This window comes from Hemitrygon akajei, chromosome 3, assembly GCF_048418815.1.
Source record: "Hemitrygon akajei chromosome 3, sHemAka1.3, whole genome shotgun sequence".
NCBI classification, from domain to species: Eukaryota; Metazoa; Chordata; class Chondrichthyes; order Myliobatiformes; family Dasyatidae; genus Hemitrygon; species Hemitrygon akajei.
The window spans coordinates 152,611,627-152,628,345 of NC_133126.1; the positions used below are offsets into that span (position 1 = coordinate 152,611,627).

The window sequence follows — 16,719 nt, forward strand, 5'->3', positions numbered from 1 at the left end:
AAATTACTGATGTCCTGGGATTTTCACATGCAACAATCTTTAGAGTTCACAGAGAGTGGTCTGAAAAACATTTATCTAGAGTTTAGCAGTTCTGTGGGTGAAAACACCATTTTAATAAGAGAGAGGAGAATGGCCAGATTGGTTTAAGCTGACAGGTAGGCAAAAATAACCGAAATAACCATATTTTACAATAGTGTTGTGCAGAAGAGCACTGTTGAACACACAACACATTGAACCTTGAAATGGGTGGGTTACAGCAGTAGTGAACCACCATCATCCTTTTAATGTTTCTTGTGTATGTTGTATAAAATTCTTAATTGTATTACAGATTGCTGCAGTGCCTTTGCCCTGTTGGTACGACCTCCTACAGAACAATCAAATCTACTGTTCAGTTTCCAATTAATTATGGAGGAGCCCAAGAAGGACAGTTGGTTGAAGTTGCTTTGTCGACATGTGGCAAACACCATTTGCAAGGCAGATGCAGTAAGTTGTGGAAGATTTTGAATAATATCTTCGAGGAAGAGGAACATTTTGTGCATCTTCTCTGTTGGCCAGACTTATTTGTCTACATAGATTACTACGGACTGATCTTTACACAATTTGCTATTAATCCTGATTATTTTACTTTCACAATTTCTTACTACTCTATTCTATTTCTTCAAGGTATTTATTTTTCCCTCAACATTAGAATAAGCAAGACTATAAATTTGTGATTGCAATCCTATCAGTTGGTTATTTTTCTTTTCAAATGATTCATTTTTACCTTTTTATTTATAATTTCTTCTAGTTCATGTTTATACTCTGAATCTTGTGAATTCCTATGGCCATTTTTCTGGTAAACTTGATCATTTAATTATTTGCACACTTTTAACCAAACAATGATTCCTTAGTCTATACATCACAAGCTCATTTACAGTGTGCATTCATGCTCTTAATTAGTTACACACTTGCTTTAATCTGAGTTTGTTTTTCTAGGAGAATATTATTTTTAACACAGACCCAGAATTTTTAGAAGTGAACACAAAAGATATGGATAGCACATTAAGCAAAGCATCAAGAGCATTTAAAAAGACTTCAAAGAAGGTATGTCATTAATTTAACCTGTTTCAACATTTATAGAAGATTGCAAGTTTTGAACCTCAACTTTATAAAAGAAGATTGATTATTGGGAAGTTTTACTGAGGTTACTGATTTGAAGTTGGTCCCTTTCAATTAGTATTTATTTAGCCCAATTGAATTTTAATAGAACATTATCAAGTCTTGTAATGAAATGATTGTTTAACGTATTAAGCATAAGACTTAAAATGTGCTACATCCATAATATTGATTAAGTTCAAAGTAAATTTATTATCAAGCCACATATAAAACTGCAGAAGTCTTAGGCACATATGTATAGCTAGGATGCCGAAAATCTTTGCACAGTACTGCACATTATGTCTTTCTAGTTGCCAAATAACACTTAATACTACTGAGCTAATACAAAGCTAAGTTCTTTTATTTCTGTTTGCCAACCATCTTCCTCCTTAATATGCGGAACTGTGCAGAAGTCTTGCATACTACAAGTATCATACTATACTGTAAAAGTGTATTAGTTCGTAATGGTTACATAGAGGAATTCATTGAGTAAACACTAGCATGTTCTTTTGACTGTAAATGAACAAAATCATCACTGAAACCTGCAGATAATGGACTGCTTTCATTGTTTCTTGCATGAAGTAATGTTGTAATCCAACAGTAAATTTCCTGGCATCGTGTGTAGCCACTAGCTCAGGTTCAGTTGTGTCATCCTCCTCACTTTTCATGCCTCATATTCATATTTCCCACCTTGGTGTTCTGGTACAACACTTTTGATGATTGCAGCCCCTAAATCATCTTTTTCATTGTAATATTCAAGATGATTGTTAATACCATCAAATTCTTCGTAGTTCTTAATTTGTAGAAGTAGTGAAATTTTATTTTCACTTCCGGCTATTTCTGACATCGTCATGCCTGAATGCTTGAAACTGCAGTGAGCAAAAGAGTTCTGAATTGTCTTGCTGCTTATTTCTCGCCAACTGTCACTGACAAACTGTACTGCCTGTAGAAGGTTAACCCTTGCATTCAGTTTCTTGACTGTTGAAGATGACGTCAGAAGAGTTTCTTCAATTGCTTCGAGAATGTTGTTCACCAACTTTCAGTCATACAATGTCTTTATTTTTTATGATTCGTATATCCCTGCACCATGGATGTTGTACTGGCAGACAGAAATTCCAGCTGGATGCTTCTCAAACATTCTACATTATGATGTGTTGTATAATTGTTAACAAGCAGAAGAATTTTGATTGATTTGTGCTATAGCTCCATATCCCAATTCATCCGCCATTTTTTAAAAAGTTTCCGAAATCCCCATGAATTCTTACTAGCTTAGTACTCGATTATCCACTCTTGGCCCCTTAAAGTATTGAGGCTTAATGTTTTTCCCTATAACGGCACGGACTAGAAGGGCCGAGATGGCCTGTTTCTGTGCTGTAATTGTTATATGGTTATAACCAAAAATTTCTTTTTCAGTTCCTGACATATTTGAACAACTGTTATGCGATTCTTTGCTTTCTTTGAACCTGATATGTGTTTATAGCAAAGGGAACTGTCCAGTGTGGCATGATAGAAAAAGGCCTGTTTCATTAGCATTGTAGATAACATCTGCACAAAATTTTTGAAGCAAGTCAGGGAGCTTTGTAGATCAGAATAAAGTCTAATATCACTAGCATATATTGTTAAATTTGTTGCAGCTGTACAATGCAATACATGATAAATATAAAAAACAAATTACAGTAAGTATATATGCTATTTGTATATTAAATAGTCAAGTTAAAATAAGGTCAGAAGCAGAAATAGATTTTAAGGAAATGTTGAGATAGTGCTCATGGGTTCAATGTCCATTTAGAAATCTGATGGCAGAGGAGAAGATGCTGTTCTTGAATTGATGAGTGTGTGCCTTCTCTGGATTGTTACTGAAGCCATGTGGAAATTGGCACAGGGTTAATAAGATCAGAGAGCTAAATGTGTGGCCCAAAGATTGGCGTAGGAGAAGTGGGTTTGATCTTGTAGGACATAAGCACCAGTATTGAGGAAGAAGGGAGTTGTTCCAGTAGAACGGACTTCACCCGAATCATACTAGGACCAGAGTCCTGGCAGATTACATAACTAGGTTTGTGAATAGGACTTTAAACTAAATAATATACACAAAGTACACTGCAGATGCTGGGGTCAAAGCAACATGTACAACAAGCTAGAGGAACTCAGCAGGTTGGGTAGCATCCGTGGAAACGAGCAGTCAACATTTCGGGCCGAGACCCTTCGTCAGGACTGAAGAGAGAGGGGGCAGAGGCCCTATAAAGAAGGTGGGGGGAGGGTGGGAAGGAGAAGGCTGGTAGGTGCCAGGTGAAAAACCAGTAAGAGGAAAGATCAAGGGGTGGGGGGAGGGGAAGCAGGGAGGGGATAGGCAGGAAAGGTGAAGGAATGTAAGGGGAAAGCACTATGTGTAGTAGAAGAAGGCAGAATCATGAGAGAGGTGATAGGCAGCTGGAGGAGGAGGTAGAGTGAAACTGGGATGGGGGAACTTCTGGTAATTCCCCTTCCCCCATCCCAGTTTCAGTCTGCTTCCCCTCCCCCCACCCTTTGATCTTTCCTCTTACTGGTTTTTCACCTGGCACTTACCAGCTTTCTCCTTCCCACCCTCCCCCCACCTTCTTTATAGGGCCCTGCCCCATTACTCTTCAGTCCTGATGAAGGGTCTTGGCCTGAAATGTTGACTGGTCGTTTCCACGGATGCTACTGAGTTCCTCCAGCTTGTTGAATGGTTTGTTTGAACTAAATAATATGGTGCTAGGTTCAAGAGCTTGGAAAGTATGGATAAAGTAAAAAGGAAGGAGGGTGCAGGGGTGCTAATTGAAGTCTGGAATACAGAATAAGGCAAAGCTTAGAAAGGGATAAGAATTTTACTTTAGGTAACGTGGAAACAAAATTGAGAAAGATGAATACTGGACTTGAAGGTATTTATTTGAATAGGCCCTGATGGGAATTAAATACAAGCCTCTGAATGGTAATCAGGATGTGGGGTACAAATTACAACAGGAGATAGTCATGGGAGATTTCAATACGCAGGTAGATTGTGAGCATCAGGTTGGTGCTGGATCCCAAGAAAAGGAATTTGTAGAATGCCTAAGAGTTGGCTTTTTAGGGCAGCTTGTGGTTGAGGCTATGAGAGAAAAGACATTTCTGTATTGAATATTGTGTAATGAACCATATATGATGATTGAGCTCAAAGGAACACTGAGGAGACAGTGGTCTTAATATGATAGAATTCACCCTGCAGTTTGAAAGAGAGAAGCTAAAGTCTGATGTTTCAGTATTACATTGGAGTATAGAACCCAACAAAGGGTAACTTAAAAAGAGAAAAGATGAAATAGTAAATTAGTAGTTATAGTAAAAGAGAGGCAAGGCTTTGCTGCATGCTTGAGTGCTCGGTGGGGGTTGCCGATGGTTTTTATTTACTGGCGGTGGGGGTCGTTGCTTTGCTGCTGCTTATGTGTGGGAGGGGGAGTTGGGGCTTTGGGGTTCTAACATTTAAGTGTTACTCATTCTTTGGGGCATGTCTCTGTTTTCATTGATGTTTGTGAAGAAAAAGAATTTCGGGATGTGTATTGTATACATCTCTCTGACATTGAATGTACATATTGAAAATGGACATTAAACCACTGGAAAATGATGCTGAAGAGGTTGTAATGGGGGAACAAAGAGATGGTGGGTAAACTGAATTAATATTTTGCGTCATTCTTGACAGCATGCCAGAAATTCAAAAGTGTTGGGGAGCAGAAGTGAAAGTATTAGCCAATACTGAAGAGAAGGTGCTTTGTAATCTGAAAAGACCATATAGACTACAAGGAGGTTTCTGACAGATTGTGGAGGCATTAGTGATTTTTTTTCCCCAAGTATCACTAGATTCTGGAATGGTTCCAGAGGTCTGGAAAATTGTATATGTAATTCCACTCTTCCTGAAGGGAGAGGGGCAGAAAAAAAATTATATGCCAGTTAGCCTGGCTATAGTGGTTAGGAAGATGTTGGATTCCATTATTCAGGATGAGATTTCAGGGTAATTGGAGGCACATGATAAAGTAGGTAGAAGTTAGCATGGTTTCCTTGTGGAAATCTTGACTAATAAACCTGTTGAAATTCTGTGAAGATACAACTGGCAGGTTAGACAAAGGAAAATTGGTGGACATTGTTTACTTGGATTTTCAGGAAAGCCTCATGTTGCCCGTGAGGCTAATTCACATGGTAAGAGCCCATGGTATTAAAGAAAAGATACTAGCATGGTTAGAGCATTGGCTGACTGGCAGAAGGCAAAGAGTGGGAATAACAGAAGCCTTTTCTGGTTGGCTGCTGGTGACGAGTGGTGTTCTGCAGGGGTCTGTGATAGAATCCAGTATAGGTGTATGGTCGTGCTCTTTGACAGAAGTAATAAAGGCATGGGCAATTTTCTAATCAATGAGTGAATTGGGAAATGGGGTTGTACAGGGACTTGGGAATCCTGGTGCAGGATTCCCTAAAGATTAACTTGCAGATTGACTTGATAAATGCAATGTTAATATTCACTTCCAGAGGACTAGAATATAAAAGCAAACATGTAATGCTGAGGCTTTACAAGGCATGGGTCAGACCGTATTTGATGTATTATGAGCAGTGTATTGTAGTTTAGGATATGCTGACATTGGAGACAGTTGAGAGGTTCAGACAGTTCCACAAATACCTGTGGAAGCCAAGTCATTGGGTATATTTGAAGTGGAGGTTGATCAGTTCTTAATTAGGAAGAATGTCAAAGTTTATGAGGAGAAGGTAGGAGAATGGGATTGAGAGAGAAAATAAATTGACCATGATGAAATGGCAGAGTAGACTCAATGGGCTAAAATACCTAATTTTGATCATATGTGTTATGGTCTGTGGTCTTATTTCCACCTTGCCAAGCTGCCCTTTTGTGGTTTCTCTCCTCTTCCTGTTCTTGATCACTGGACCTTTTATCTTTTCCTGTTCACAAAGTTTATCCATACAGCTCTGTGTGTCTCCTTAGTAGTGCATATAAATATAAGCTTCCATATGGACAGTGTAAAATCTTTTTGTTTTGTCCAGGTTACAAGAGCATTCTCATTTACTAAAACACCAAGGAGAGTTTTGCAGCGAGCTCTTATGGCTCACAGTACACCAGATACCAAGAGTTCAAAAGAGAATAGAACTCATTTGGGTAGTCGATTAGCAAGCACCAGTACCACATCATTAACGGTAAGCACAAAGGTCCAATTTTATAGTTTGGGTCCTGATTCCAGACTCCTTTCTTGCATTTTAACATGTTTTTATTTTCTCAGCTGTTTTAATTAACAGGCAGTTGCTCAAATTAATGCAAATGAGTTCCACTCCTTTCAGATTCTATACTTATTGATCATCTGCAGGTGTTCTTGCCTTTATTTTAAGAATAAATAAAATTATTAAAATTGAAATCCATTAAAACTAGTATTTTAGTGGAAATTTTAGTAAATTTGTTTAAAAATTCTTTAAACCAAGGATGATTTTTGATAAATTTCTAAAGCAGTTAATCATGTGTGGGTAGGCATCTTTTCCATATAGCAATGCCATGTTATTTTTGAAGTTGAACTAATCTGTATTTAATATCTCAATTGCATTCTTATAATATTTTTAATTGCTATTAATTTGTATCTTTTACATATGCATATATATCAGTTCAAATAGTATTTGAAATCTTTTAGACAAGACCAGTAGTAATCTTGATTATATTGCTTGGATCAAACTTTATTTTCAGCAGCTTTTGCTAGAGAGTAAGGATACTCCAAGGTTTGCACTTGCTGTGGATCCAGCATTACCCTTCTATTGTTCTTTTGTTACCCCATCCATCAGCTGTTTATGCTATAATGCCAACAAATTAGAACTGCAGTCAGTTTTCTGACATAATTTCCAAATGTCAAATTAAATTTAGTCCCTGAACCAGTAATGTCAGACCACCGGGCAATGACAATAGGTTAACATTTAGTTGCTGTAAATCAGTAGCTCACCTAAGTAATGCGTGATAAATACTTGGCTTTCAACAGTAATCATTTGCCTCCTTCAATGCATCGTGTTCCCTAGCTGATATACTCTTGTTGCATTATACCGAAAAGTTCCATAGCCATAGTTCCCGGTAATAGTAGCTGTCAGTGTGAGCTATCAGATTAAATTTTGTCATGTAGAAAATTTGAAAGATCCTTTAGTGTGGAATATACTACAAATACATAGGCCAAGCACTTAATCCCTTGTGTGATTTATTTCTCCCCCCCACCCCATTTGGAGCACCTATATTTTTTTGAAAAGCACACTTTTTTGCCTGTATTACCCTCTTGCAGTAATTTAGTGGTCTTCCTATATCTAGATTTCTTGTTCTTCATCCACACTTGGTGTGAATGACTCAGTGATGTCAGCAAACAATGTAACTGTTCAACGCTCAAACTCCCTGGATAGTGCACGTGTTGGCCTCAGACCTCGAAATATTCTACATCCACACTCACCAAGTCAACCCCATATTCATCTTGTGGACAGTGAGTCTTACTGTTTTATTAACCTCATGCACCAATTTTTTTGCCTTCAGCATGAAAGTTATTTATGAACAGTTTGGTGCTTGTCTTTTTTAATATATGAACTTGGTGTTTAAAGTGCTACCGATACCTCTTCCCCCCCCCCCCCCCCTTTTTCTATTTGTGTTCACTGCTGTGAATTGGGAATTGATGGGTTCAAATTGACAGGGGTTCCAAGTTTGAGCTCTGTTAACATGAGCAGTAAGAAATGTTATCACAGTTACTAACCTTTTCACTTTTGTTATTGGGAATTTTGGGCTCACAGAAACAATTTTTATAACACGGTGTTAATTGAACTCTGTTCAGTTTTCAACATTGTAACTGCAGAACAATTTTATTAGAATATATGCTGCAGAAGGTAAAATATTTGATCTAAATGTCTTTGTTATTGAATGTTTTAATGCTTTTTAGTGAAGGTCTTAATATCTTTGAATCTCCATCGTGGTTAGGAAAGCTTGATTGCCTTTGTTTCAGTTTGGTCTGATTTATTTTTGAGCAAAGCTGCTTGATCTGGAATTTTTAAAAATTTGATTTTTGGAATTTCGACATGTGTGACACTCACTTTATTATTGCCCCCTTGGACAAAATTAATGAATACTCAGCAATATTAACCCAACTGGACTTTATTCAGAGACTTTTTTTATTTGGTACAGTATATACCTTGAGGTATACATGCAATACAACACCTGCATTTGGATCAATCATGACAGAGTTTTAAATGATAGGTTTTTATTAAAACCCTTGCTTGTCTATAACTTATTTGTATATATAAAACTCAAAGCTTTGCACTGTTTTCTGTTTGAGAATTTTGGGTAGATTCTCAGTTCGGGTACTTTCCAATGAAGCAGTGATGGGCTACGCACAATACAGTGGTGTGCAAAAGTTTGGGCACCCCTGTTCAAAATTTCTGTTACTGTGAATAGCTAAGCGAATAAAAGATGAACTGATTTCCAAAAGGCATAAAGTTAAAGATGCCACATTTCTTTAATATTTTAAGCAAGATTACTTTTTTATTTCCATCTTTACAGTTTCAAAATAACAAAGGAAAAGAGCCCGAAGCAAAAGTTTGGGCACCCTGCCTGGTCAGTACTTAGTAACACACCCTTTGGCAAGTATCACAGCTTGTAAACGCTTTCTGTAGCCAGCTAAGAGTCCTTCAATTCTTGTTTGGGGGATTTTTGCCCATTCTTCCTTGCAAAAGGCTTCTAGTTCTGTGAGATGCATTGCTCTTTTGAGGTCAATCCACAGATTTTCGATGATTAAGTTGGGGGACTGTGAGGGCCATGGTAAAATCTTCAGCTTGCGCCTCTTGAGGTAGTCCATTGTGGATTTTGAGGTGTGTTTAGGATCATTATCCTGTTGTAGAAGCCATCCTCTTTTCATCGTCAGCTTTTTTTTTACAGATGGTGTGATGTTTGCTTCCAGAGTTTGCTGGTATTTAATTGAATTCATTCTTCCCTCTACCAGTGAAATGTTCCCCGTGCCACTGGCTGCAACACAAGCCCAAAGCATGATCGATCCACCCCCATGCTTAACAGTTGGAGAGGTGTTCTTTTCATGAAATTCTGCACCCTTTTTTCTCCAAACATACCTTTGCTCATTGCGGTCAAAAAATTCTATTTTAACTTCATCAGTCCAGAGGACTTGTTTCCAAAATGCATCAGGCTTGTTTAGATGTTCCTTTGCAAACTTCTGACGCTGAATTTTGTGGTGAGGACACAGGAAAGGTTTTCTTCTGTTGATTCTTCCATAAAGGTCATATTTGTGCAGGCGTCGCTGCACAGTAGAACAGTACACCCCCACTCCAGAGTCTGCTAAATCTTCCTGTAGGTCTTTTGCAGTCAAACGGGGAGTTTGATTTGCATTTCTAGCAATCCCAAGAGCAGTTCTCTCAGAAAGTTTTCTTGGTCTTCCAGACCTCAACTTGACCTGCACCGTGCCTGTTAACTGCCATTTCTTAATTACATAACAAACTGAGGAAACAGCTACATGAAAATGCTTTGCTATCTTCTTATAGCCTTCTCCTGCTTTGTGGGCATCATTTATTTTAATTTTCAGAGTGCTAGGCAGCTGCTTAAAGGAGCCCATGGCTGCTGATTGTTGGGACAAGGTTTGAGGAGTCAGGGTATTTATAAAGCTTTGAAATTTGCATCACCTGGCCTTTCCTAACGTTGACTGCAAATAAGCCAAAGCCCTAACAAGCTAATTAAGGTCTGAGACCTTGGTAAAAGTTATCTGAGAGCTCAAATCTCTTGGGGTGCCCAAACTTTTGCATGATGCTCCTTTTGTATTTTTCACTCTAAAATTGTACAAAACAAAAATAATACACTAATCTTGTTTAAAATGTTGAAAAGAATGTTTTATCTTTAACTTTATGACTTTCGGAGATCAGTTCATCTTCTACTCACAGTAACAGAAATTTTGATCAGGGGTGCCCAAACTTTTGCATGCCACCCTATTTGTCATTTTTTAATAGAACACTGAAAACTCTCCTTAAAGGAGATAACTCAAGTATTATTGTAATTTGGCTTCTTTCATTACCGTGCTCCTAGTTAATAGTTGGTTAAAACTATATGTGAGATTAGATTATTATTGTGCCTTCGGAGGGCTAAAGAGCTTAGGGAAGTGAGTGACAAATAGCCAAAATAAAGTTGTTTGTGAAGGCTGTTCACTGTTTTTATATAAACTATCATATGATTGTTTATATATGACTATAGAATAATATTTGCGATAGTCAAAGTACTTATCTGTAATGTAACAGGTGGTTCATATTGCCAAAACAGAAGTAGAAAAATTTGTAGAATAAATCTAAAATGCTATCATTGTAATAGACAAAAAGAAAATTGAATGCTATGCAATGCAATCAAAACAGCAATAGCAATATTTTAATATAATCCAGTTGTGCATTGTGGTGATCAGTCTGCTGAATGCATTTCTGGAAAATGAAATGCACACAATATTTGAGAAGAACCATTTATATTATTTTACCATGAAAAAATCGAGAGGAATTAAATTTTCAAAAACTGTAATACCATACATGACTTATTATCCAGATCATGCTACATAAAACTAAACTGTTTATTGGACAAGGTGGCCTGATCCAAATTAATATTTTGGAAATTTGGTATTGAATTTAAAGTAAATCCCGCCCAGTAGGGATCACCGTGTGAAATTGATATCTAACTGGTGTGGTATAAAAAAAACTCCAGAGTTGTGGAAGAAGTATTTGAGATCCCATGATTTGGGGGAATATGGTTTCAGCAAATAATTTTACCATGTAAAATGTGATAGGAAATTGCATGTTAAATATTACAGGAGTTAATGTTGCTGCTCGAGAGGGAGTCGGTTGGAGGAAGGGAGAGAGCCCAATATGACCTTCGAATTATGATATTAGAGAAATGTGAGCCAACTTTTTTTCTTTTATCCAGGCCATGCAGTCACCTTCGTTGGTGAGTCTTCCAGCAATGTTTGAGAAAAGGTACCATACATTCAGTCGGTCCACAACTCATCTGATATAGAAATTGAATTTTGGTGGATAAATCAAGGAAGTAGATTAAACTGTTGCAAAATCTTTGAAATGACACAGTATCAAACGGAACTTGAAGTAAATGCGAAGGTTTCATGGTGTTATAGGAAGATGGCACTAATAATTCTATGGATTTTTTTCTTGAACTTTATTTACAGTGAAATCTGGATATTTGTTTATTTGACTGAACACTGTAATTGAAGGATTTGTTTTGATTGCTGTTTTCCTATTGCAGTTTGTACATTTTTGTATGTTATTATTTATTACTTGGCTTTGGTTGCCTTTTTAACAAAATGTTTAAGTGTTTTTATACACTGAATTAAACTGACGTGCTCCTGTTCAGAGAAGAACAGCTATTTTAATCCAACTTGCAGGGTAGTAAGCAGAACTGGATGGAAAACTGATCAATATAATTTCTGTTGGAAGGAATGAAAAATGAGCATTGAACCTGATCCCTTCAGTTTCCTAACTTGTATTCTCTGTGATTGCTGGGCAATTATTTGAAATCCAATTTTTCTCGGACACAGCATTTTTAAAAAACTGAACCTCAATGTTTTCATCCTAGACAGCAGATTATTTTAATGCTATAAAACTTGCAAAATGATTTTGTTTATTGAACTGGAATATTTCACATTTAATGTGAAAGAGAATAAACAACATGTTCTTATTTTGGCTAATACTAAAACTGTAGTCTTCAGTAATTTTAAAAGACAATCATTTGGGTTTCCTAAAGCTAAGCTAAACTGAGGTTATGATTTTTTTGTAATTGTTTAGCTAATGGACAATTCCAAGGCTATAATTGTACCTTTCCTAGATGTCCTATTTTTTAAAAACTAAACTACAATTCTTGTAAACAATCATATTGCATTGTTCAACCATGACCTATTAACAGTACTATGGTGTTTTTGTATCTGTGGATGTACTCCGCCTTTAATATATCATTAAATACATATCCATATGAAGTATTGCTCACTGTGGGCATTTCCTTTGTACTGATACTTTTTTTTCCTTGGGTCGGGGAGAATATCTGTCTTGTTTGTTCTGTGTCAACATGGACTGTTTCTTAAGTATGCTCTATACTGCAAAATAATCAAAGCTGCTAAATGAAGGATATATTGAATTTTTATGTAGATAACTTTTGGACTGTATAGTTTCATTTAAACATAATAGATGCAAATAAAATTGTTTTTGGAAAAAACTTGTTAAATCATCAATTATTAATGAGGTTGGTAATCTTAAATCTCAGATTTAGCATTCAAATTCTGGATATGTAAATTTGCTTAAAGGACATTGCAAGTCTTTTACTATTAAATATCTTTTGCAATTTGAAGCTCCACTCTGGTCAGTATTATCAATATGATTATTAGTTGTATCAATGATGTAAGCCCAAAGGCATGTTTTTGGGGAGCGTAGATTTTCTAGCATCTTCTAGATTTCTGTTTAGCTGTACATGTTTAGATGCCAGAAGTTGTTGATTATATAGAGCCAGGGAAATTGGTATTGGCATTTTATTGGAACAATATTGATTGTGTAATGACAGTGTTAATCCATAACAGAACAGGGAAACCTCCTTTAGAAAGAAGACTATGAAATTGAATTCCATAATTATTAGGGAGAAATTCAATTATAAGAGAAGGGAAAATGACAGGGTGGATAAATGCAATTAGAATTTAAGCAATATTAGTTGTGTAATGTTAATCATAAGAAAATAAATCATAGAGCAGATTTAGCCCATTCAAAGAACCAAAATCTTCATAGCTGATTTATTTTCACTTTCAACCGCATTTTCCTGCCTTCTCTCTGTAATCTTTGACAACCTTACTAATCAAGAACTTAGCAAGGTCTGCTTTAAATATACTCATACCACTTGACAACAAAGATTTTGCTTCATGAATACGTTTGAGTGTATTTTGGGCTGCTGATCATGAAAATCATGAAATTTCCCCATATTTTTTTGAAATCGCCTATAATTATTATTTAAAATGTTGCCTACAACGTAAGCTGAAAAGTTTTCTATCTTGTCCAAGCATGCTTGGACAGAGTGGATGTTGCATGGCAGGACAGGTATTAGAAAGGCTCTAAAAGCATCACACACACTTCTATGCATTGTCGGTATATGATTATGTTGATTTGCATGCTCGATGCACGTAGTGTATTCTTTGTACTCATAATAGAGTAATTGTATTTTCATGAGTATTTGTGATAGCAATATTACTCACCAGTATTGCAACAGCTGCAATATTTTGTTATATTTGTGGCAACTAAAAACTTAAATCTTAAAGATGAAGCATGACTCCTTTTATTAAGAAAGCCTTTGAGTTGTACTTTGGGTGTAAAAATGGTGACCAAGACAAAGCCAAGTCCCCTCACATTTGTTGTGCAACATGTGCTGTCAATCTTAGAGCTTGGCACAGAGGTACTTGGAAATCAATGCTGTTCGCTGTTCTGGTGATTTGGTGAGAGCAGAAGGATCATGTGACAAACTGTTAATTCTGTCTGACCAGTGTCTGGTTTCTCTACTAAAACAAGAAATTCATCGAATATCCCAATCGCCCTTCAGCTATGAGACCTATGCTACATGATGATAGTCTTCCAGCAGAGCCATGGAGTCTAGAGGAAGCAAACAAAGATGCCATGATGCATGAGCCAGGAATGGAAAACAATACTGATACAAATTTTGAACCCTTTATGTCAAGTCAGCCTCTTCCAATAATCTGAGATGTCCTGGTCAGAGACTTAAGTTTGTCAAAGGCAAAAGCAGTGTTACAATTACACCTGAACCCAAAGGGATCCAATAGCCTAACAGGCAGGTTTAATAAAGCTGTTAAAGAAGGTTTAAGCTAATTTGGCAGGGGGATGGGGCTTGAGGAAGGGATAAATAGAAATAAATCAAAGATAGTGTGCAACAGAGAAGGTAGAAAGCACAGGCAGGAGATGGGGCATTATTACAGCCAGTGGGATGAGTTGGAGGACAATAGAGGTGTGGTACAGTTAAAACAGAAAACAAATACTGGTCTGAAAGTGTAGTGTTTGAATGCACCCAGCATAAGAAATAAAATGGGCGATCTTGAAATTTAGCTACAGATTGGCAAGTATGATGTGGCCATCTCTGAAACTTGGCTAAAGGATGGCTGTCATTGGGGGCTGAATGTTCAAGGACATACAGTGTATCAGAAAGATAGGTTAGTAGGCAGAGGGGGTGGTGTGGCCCTGTGCATAAAAAAAATATTAAATTAGAAAGGGATAACTTAAGATCGGAAGGTGTAGAGTCTCTGGGTTGAGTTAAAAAAGTGGCAAGGGTAAAAGGACCCTAATAGCAGTTGTATACAGGCCTCCAAACAGCAACTGGGATGTGGAGTACAAATTACAGCAGGAGATAGAAAAGGTGTGTCAGAAGGGCAATGTCATAATAATCATTGGGGATTTTAATATGAAAGTGGATTGGGAAAACGAGGCCACTACTGGACCTCAAGAAAGAGAATGTGTAGAATGTCTAAGGGTTGGCTTTTTTAGAACAGCTTGTTGAGCCCACTAGGGGATCGGCTGTGCTGGATTGGGTGTTGTGTAATGATCTGGAAGTGATGAGAGAGCTTAAGGTTAAGGAACCCTTGGGGAACAGTGATCACAATATGATCGAGTTCACTTCGAAATTTGAGAAGTAGAAACTAAAATCCAATGTGTCAGTATTTCAGTGGAACAAAGGAAATTACAGTAGCATGAGAGGGGAACTGGCCAAAGTTGACAGGAAAGGGACATTGGCAGGAAGGACAGCAGAGCAGCAATGGCTGGAGTTCCTGTGAAAAATGAGGAAAGTGCAAGACAGATATATTCCAAATAAGAAGAAATTTTCGAATGGAAGAAGGACATTACCGTGGCTGACAAGTCCGAGCCAAAGTAAAAGCAAAAGAGCGAGCATACAAGGAAGCCAAAATTAGTGAGAAGATTGAGGATTGGGAAGCTTTTAAAAACTGGCAGAAGGAAACTAAGAAGGTCATTAGGAAGGAAAAGATGAATTATGAAAGGAAGCTGGCAACTGATATCAAAGAAGATACTAAACGCTTTTTTAAGTATATAAAGAGTAAAAGTTGAGGATAGATATAGGACCAATAGAAAATGACACTGGAGATACTGTAATGAGAGACAGATGGCAGAGGAACTGAATGCATATTTTGCATTAGTCTTCACAGTGGAGTATACTATCTGCAGTATACTGGCCATTTAAGAGTGTCGGGGAAGTGAAGTATGTGTAGTGAAAATTACGACTGAAAAGGTGCTCAGGAAGCTTAATGGTCTGAGGGTGGATAGATCTCCTGGACCTGATGGAATGGACCCTTAGGTTCTGAAGGAAGCGGCTGGAGAGATTGCAGAGGCATAATCAATGAACGTTCAAGAGTCGATAGATTCTGGCATTGTACCGGATGACTGGAAAATTGCAAATGTTACTCTGCTATTTAAGAAGGGTGGGAGGCAGTAGAAAAGAAACTATAGATCTGTTAGCCTGACATCAGTGGTTGGGAAGTTGTTGGAATCAATTGTTACAGATGAGATTATGGAGTACCTGGAGGCACCTGACAAGATAGGTCAAAGCCAGCATGGTTTCCTGAAAGGAAAATCCTGCCTGACAAACTTACTGCAATTTTTTGAGGAAATTACAAGCAGGATAGACAAAGGAGATGCAGTAGATGCAGTGTACTTGGATTTTCAGAAGGCCTTTGTCAAGGTGCTGCACGTGAGGCTGCTTAGCAAGATAAGAGCCCATGGAATTACAGAGAAATTACTAGCATAGGTGGAGCATTGGATGATCAGCAGAAAACAGTGGGGAGAAAGGATCCTATTCCAGCTGGCGGCCAGTTACCAGTGGAGTCCCACAGGGGTCGGTGGTGGGACCATTGTTTTTTTACGATGTATGTCAGTGATTTGGACTATGGGATTAATGGATTTGTGGCTAAATTTGCCGATGATACAAAGATAGGTGGAGGAGCGGGTAGTGTTGAGGAAACAGACTAAGACAGTTTAGGGGAAGTGGCAAATGAAATACAATGTTGGGAAGTGTATGGTCACGCGCTTTGGTGGGCAGACTATTATTTAGATGGGGAGAGAATTCAAAATGCAGAGATGCAAAGGGACTTGGGAGTCCTTGTGCAGGATACCCTAAAGTTTAACCTCCAGGTTGAGTTGGTGGTGAAGAAGGTGAATGTATTCATTAATTTCTAGAAGTATAGAATATAAGAGCAGGGGTGTGATATTGAGGTTCTTTAAGGCACTCGTGAGACCACACAGAGTATTGTGTGCAGTTTGGGGCTTCTTATTTTAGAAAGGATAGAAACAGATTGGAGAAGGTTCAGAGAAGATTCAGGAGAATGATTCCAAGAATGAAAGGGTTACCATATGAGGAACGTATGGCATCTCTTGGGCTGTATTCCCTGGAGTTCTGAAGAATGAGAGGGGATCTCATAGAAACATTCTGAATGTTAAAAGGCCTGAACAAATTAGATATTGCAAAGTTATTTCCCATGGTGGGGGGGGGTTCCAGGACAA

General features: G+C 37.6%; 1 protein-coding gene across 3 annotated transcripts in view; it reads left to right on the plus strand.

Annotated features, from left to right (window-relative positions):
- ect2 (epithelial cell transforming 2) overlaps window positions 1–12,492 on the plus strand; it is a 58,064-nt gene extending 45,572 nt beyond the window's left edge. For 2 of the 3 annotated variants that reach the window (XM_073041078.1, XM_073041079.1), the window contains 4 exons: window positions 329–483; window positions 976–1,083; window positions 6,166–6,315; window positions 11,084–12,492. In XM_073041078.1, coding sequence (XP_072897179.1) covers window positions 329–483; window positions 976–1,083; window positions 6,166–6,315; window positions 11,084–11,173 — 503 coding nt within the window. In that variant the 3' untranslated portion in view covers window positions 11,174–12,492. Of the gene's footprint in view, window positions 1–328; window positions 484–975; window positions 1,084–6,165; window positions 6,316–7,453; window positions 7,620–11,083 lie in introns of all 3 variants that reach the window. The other variant, XM_073041080.1, reaches the window with a different exon arrangement.
- The last annotated feature ends 4,227 nt before the right edge of the window (window positions 12,493–16,719 follow it).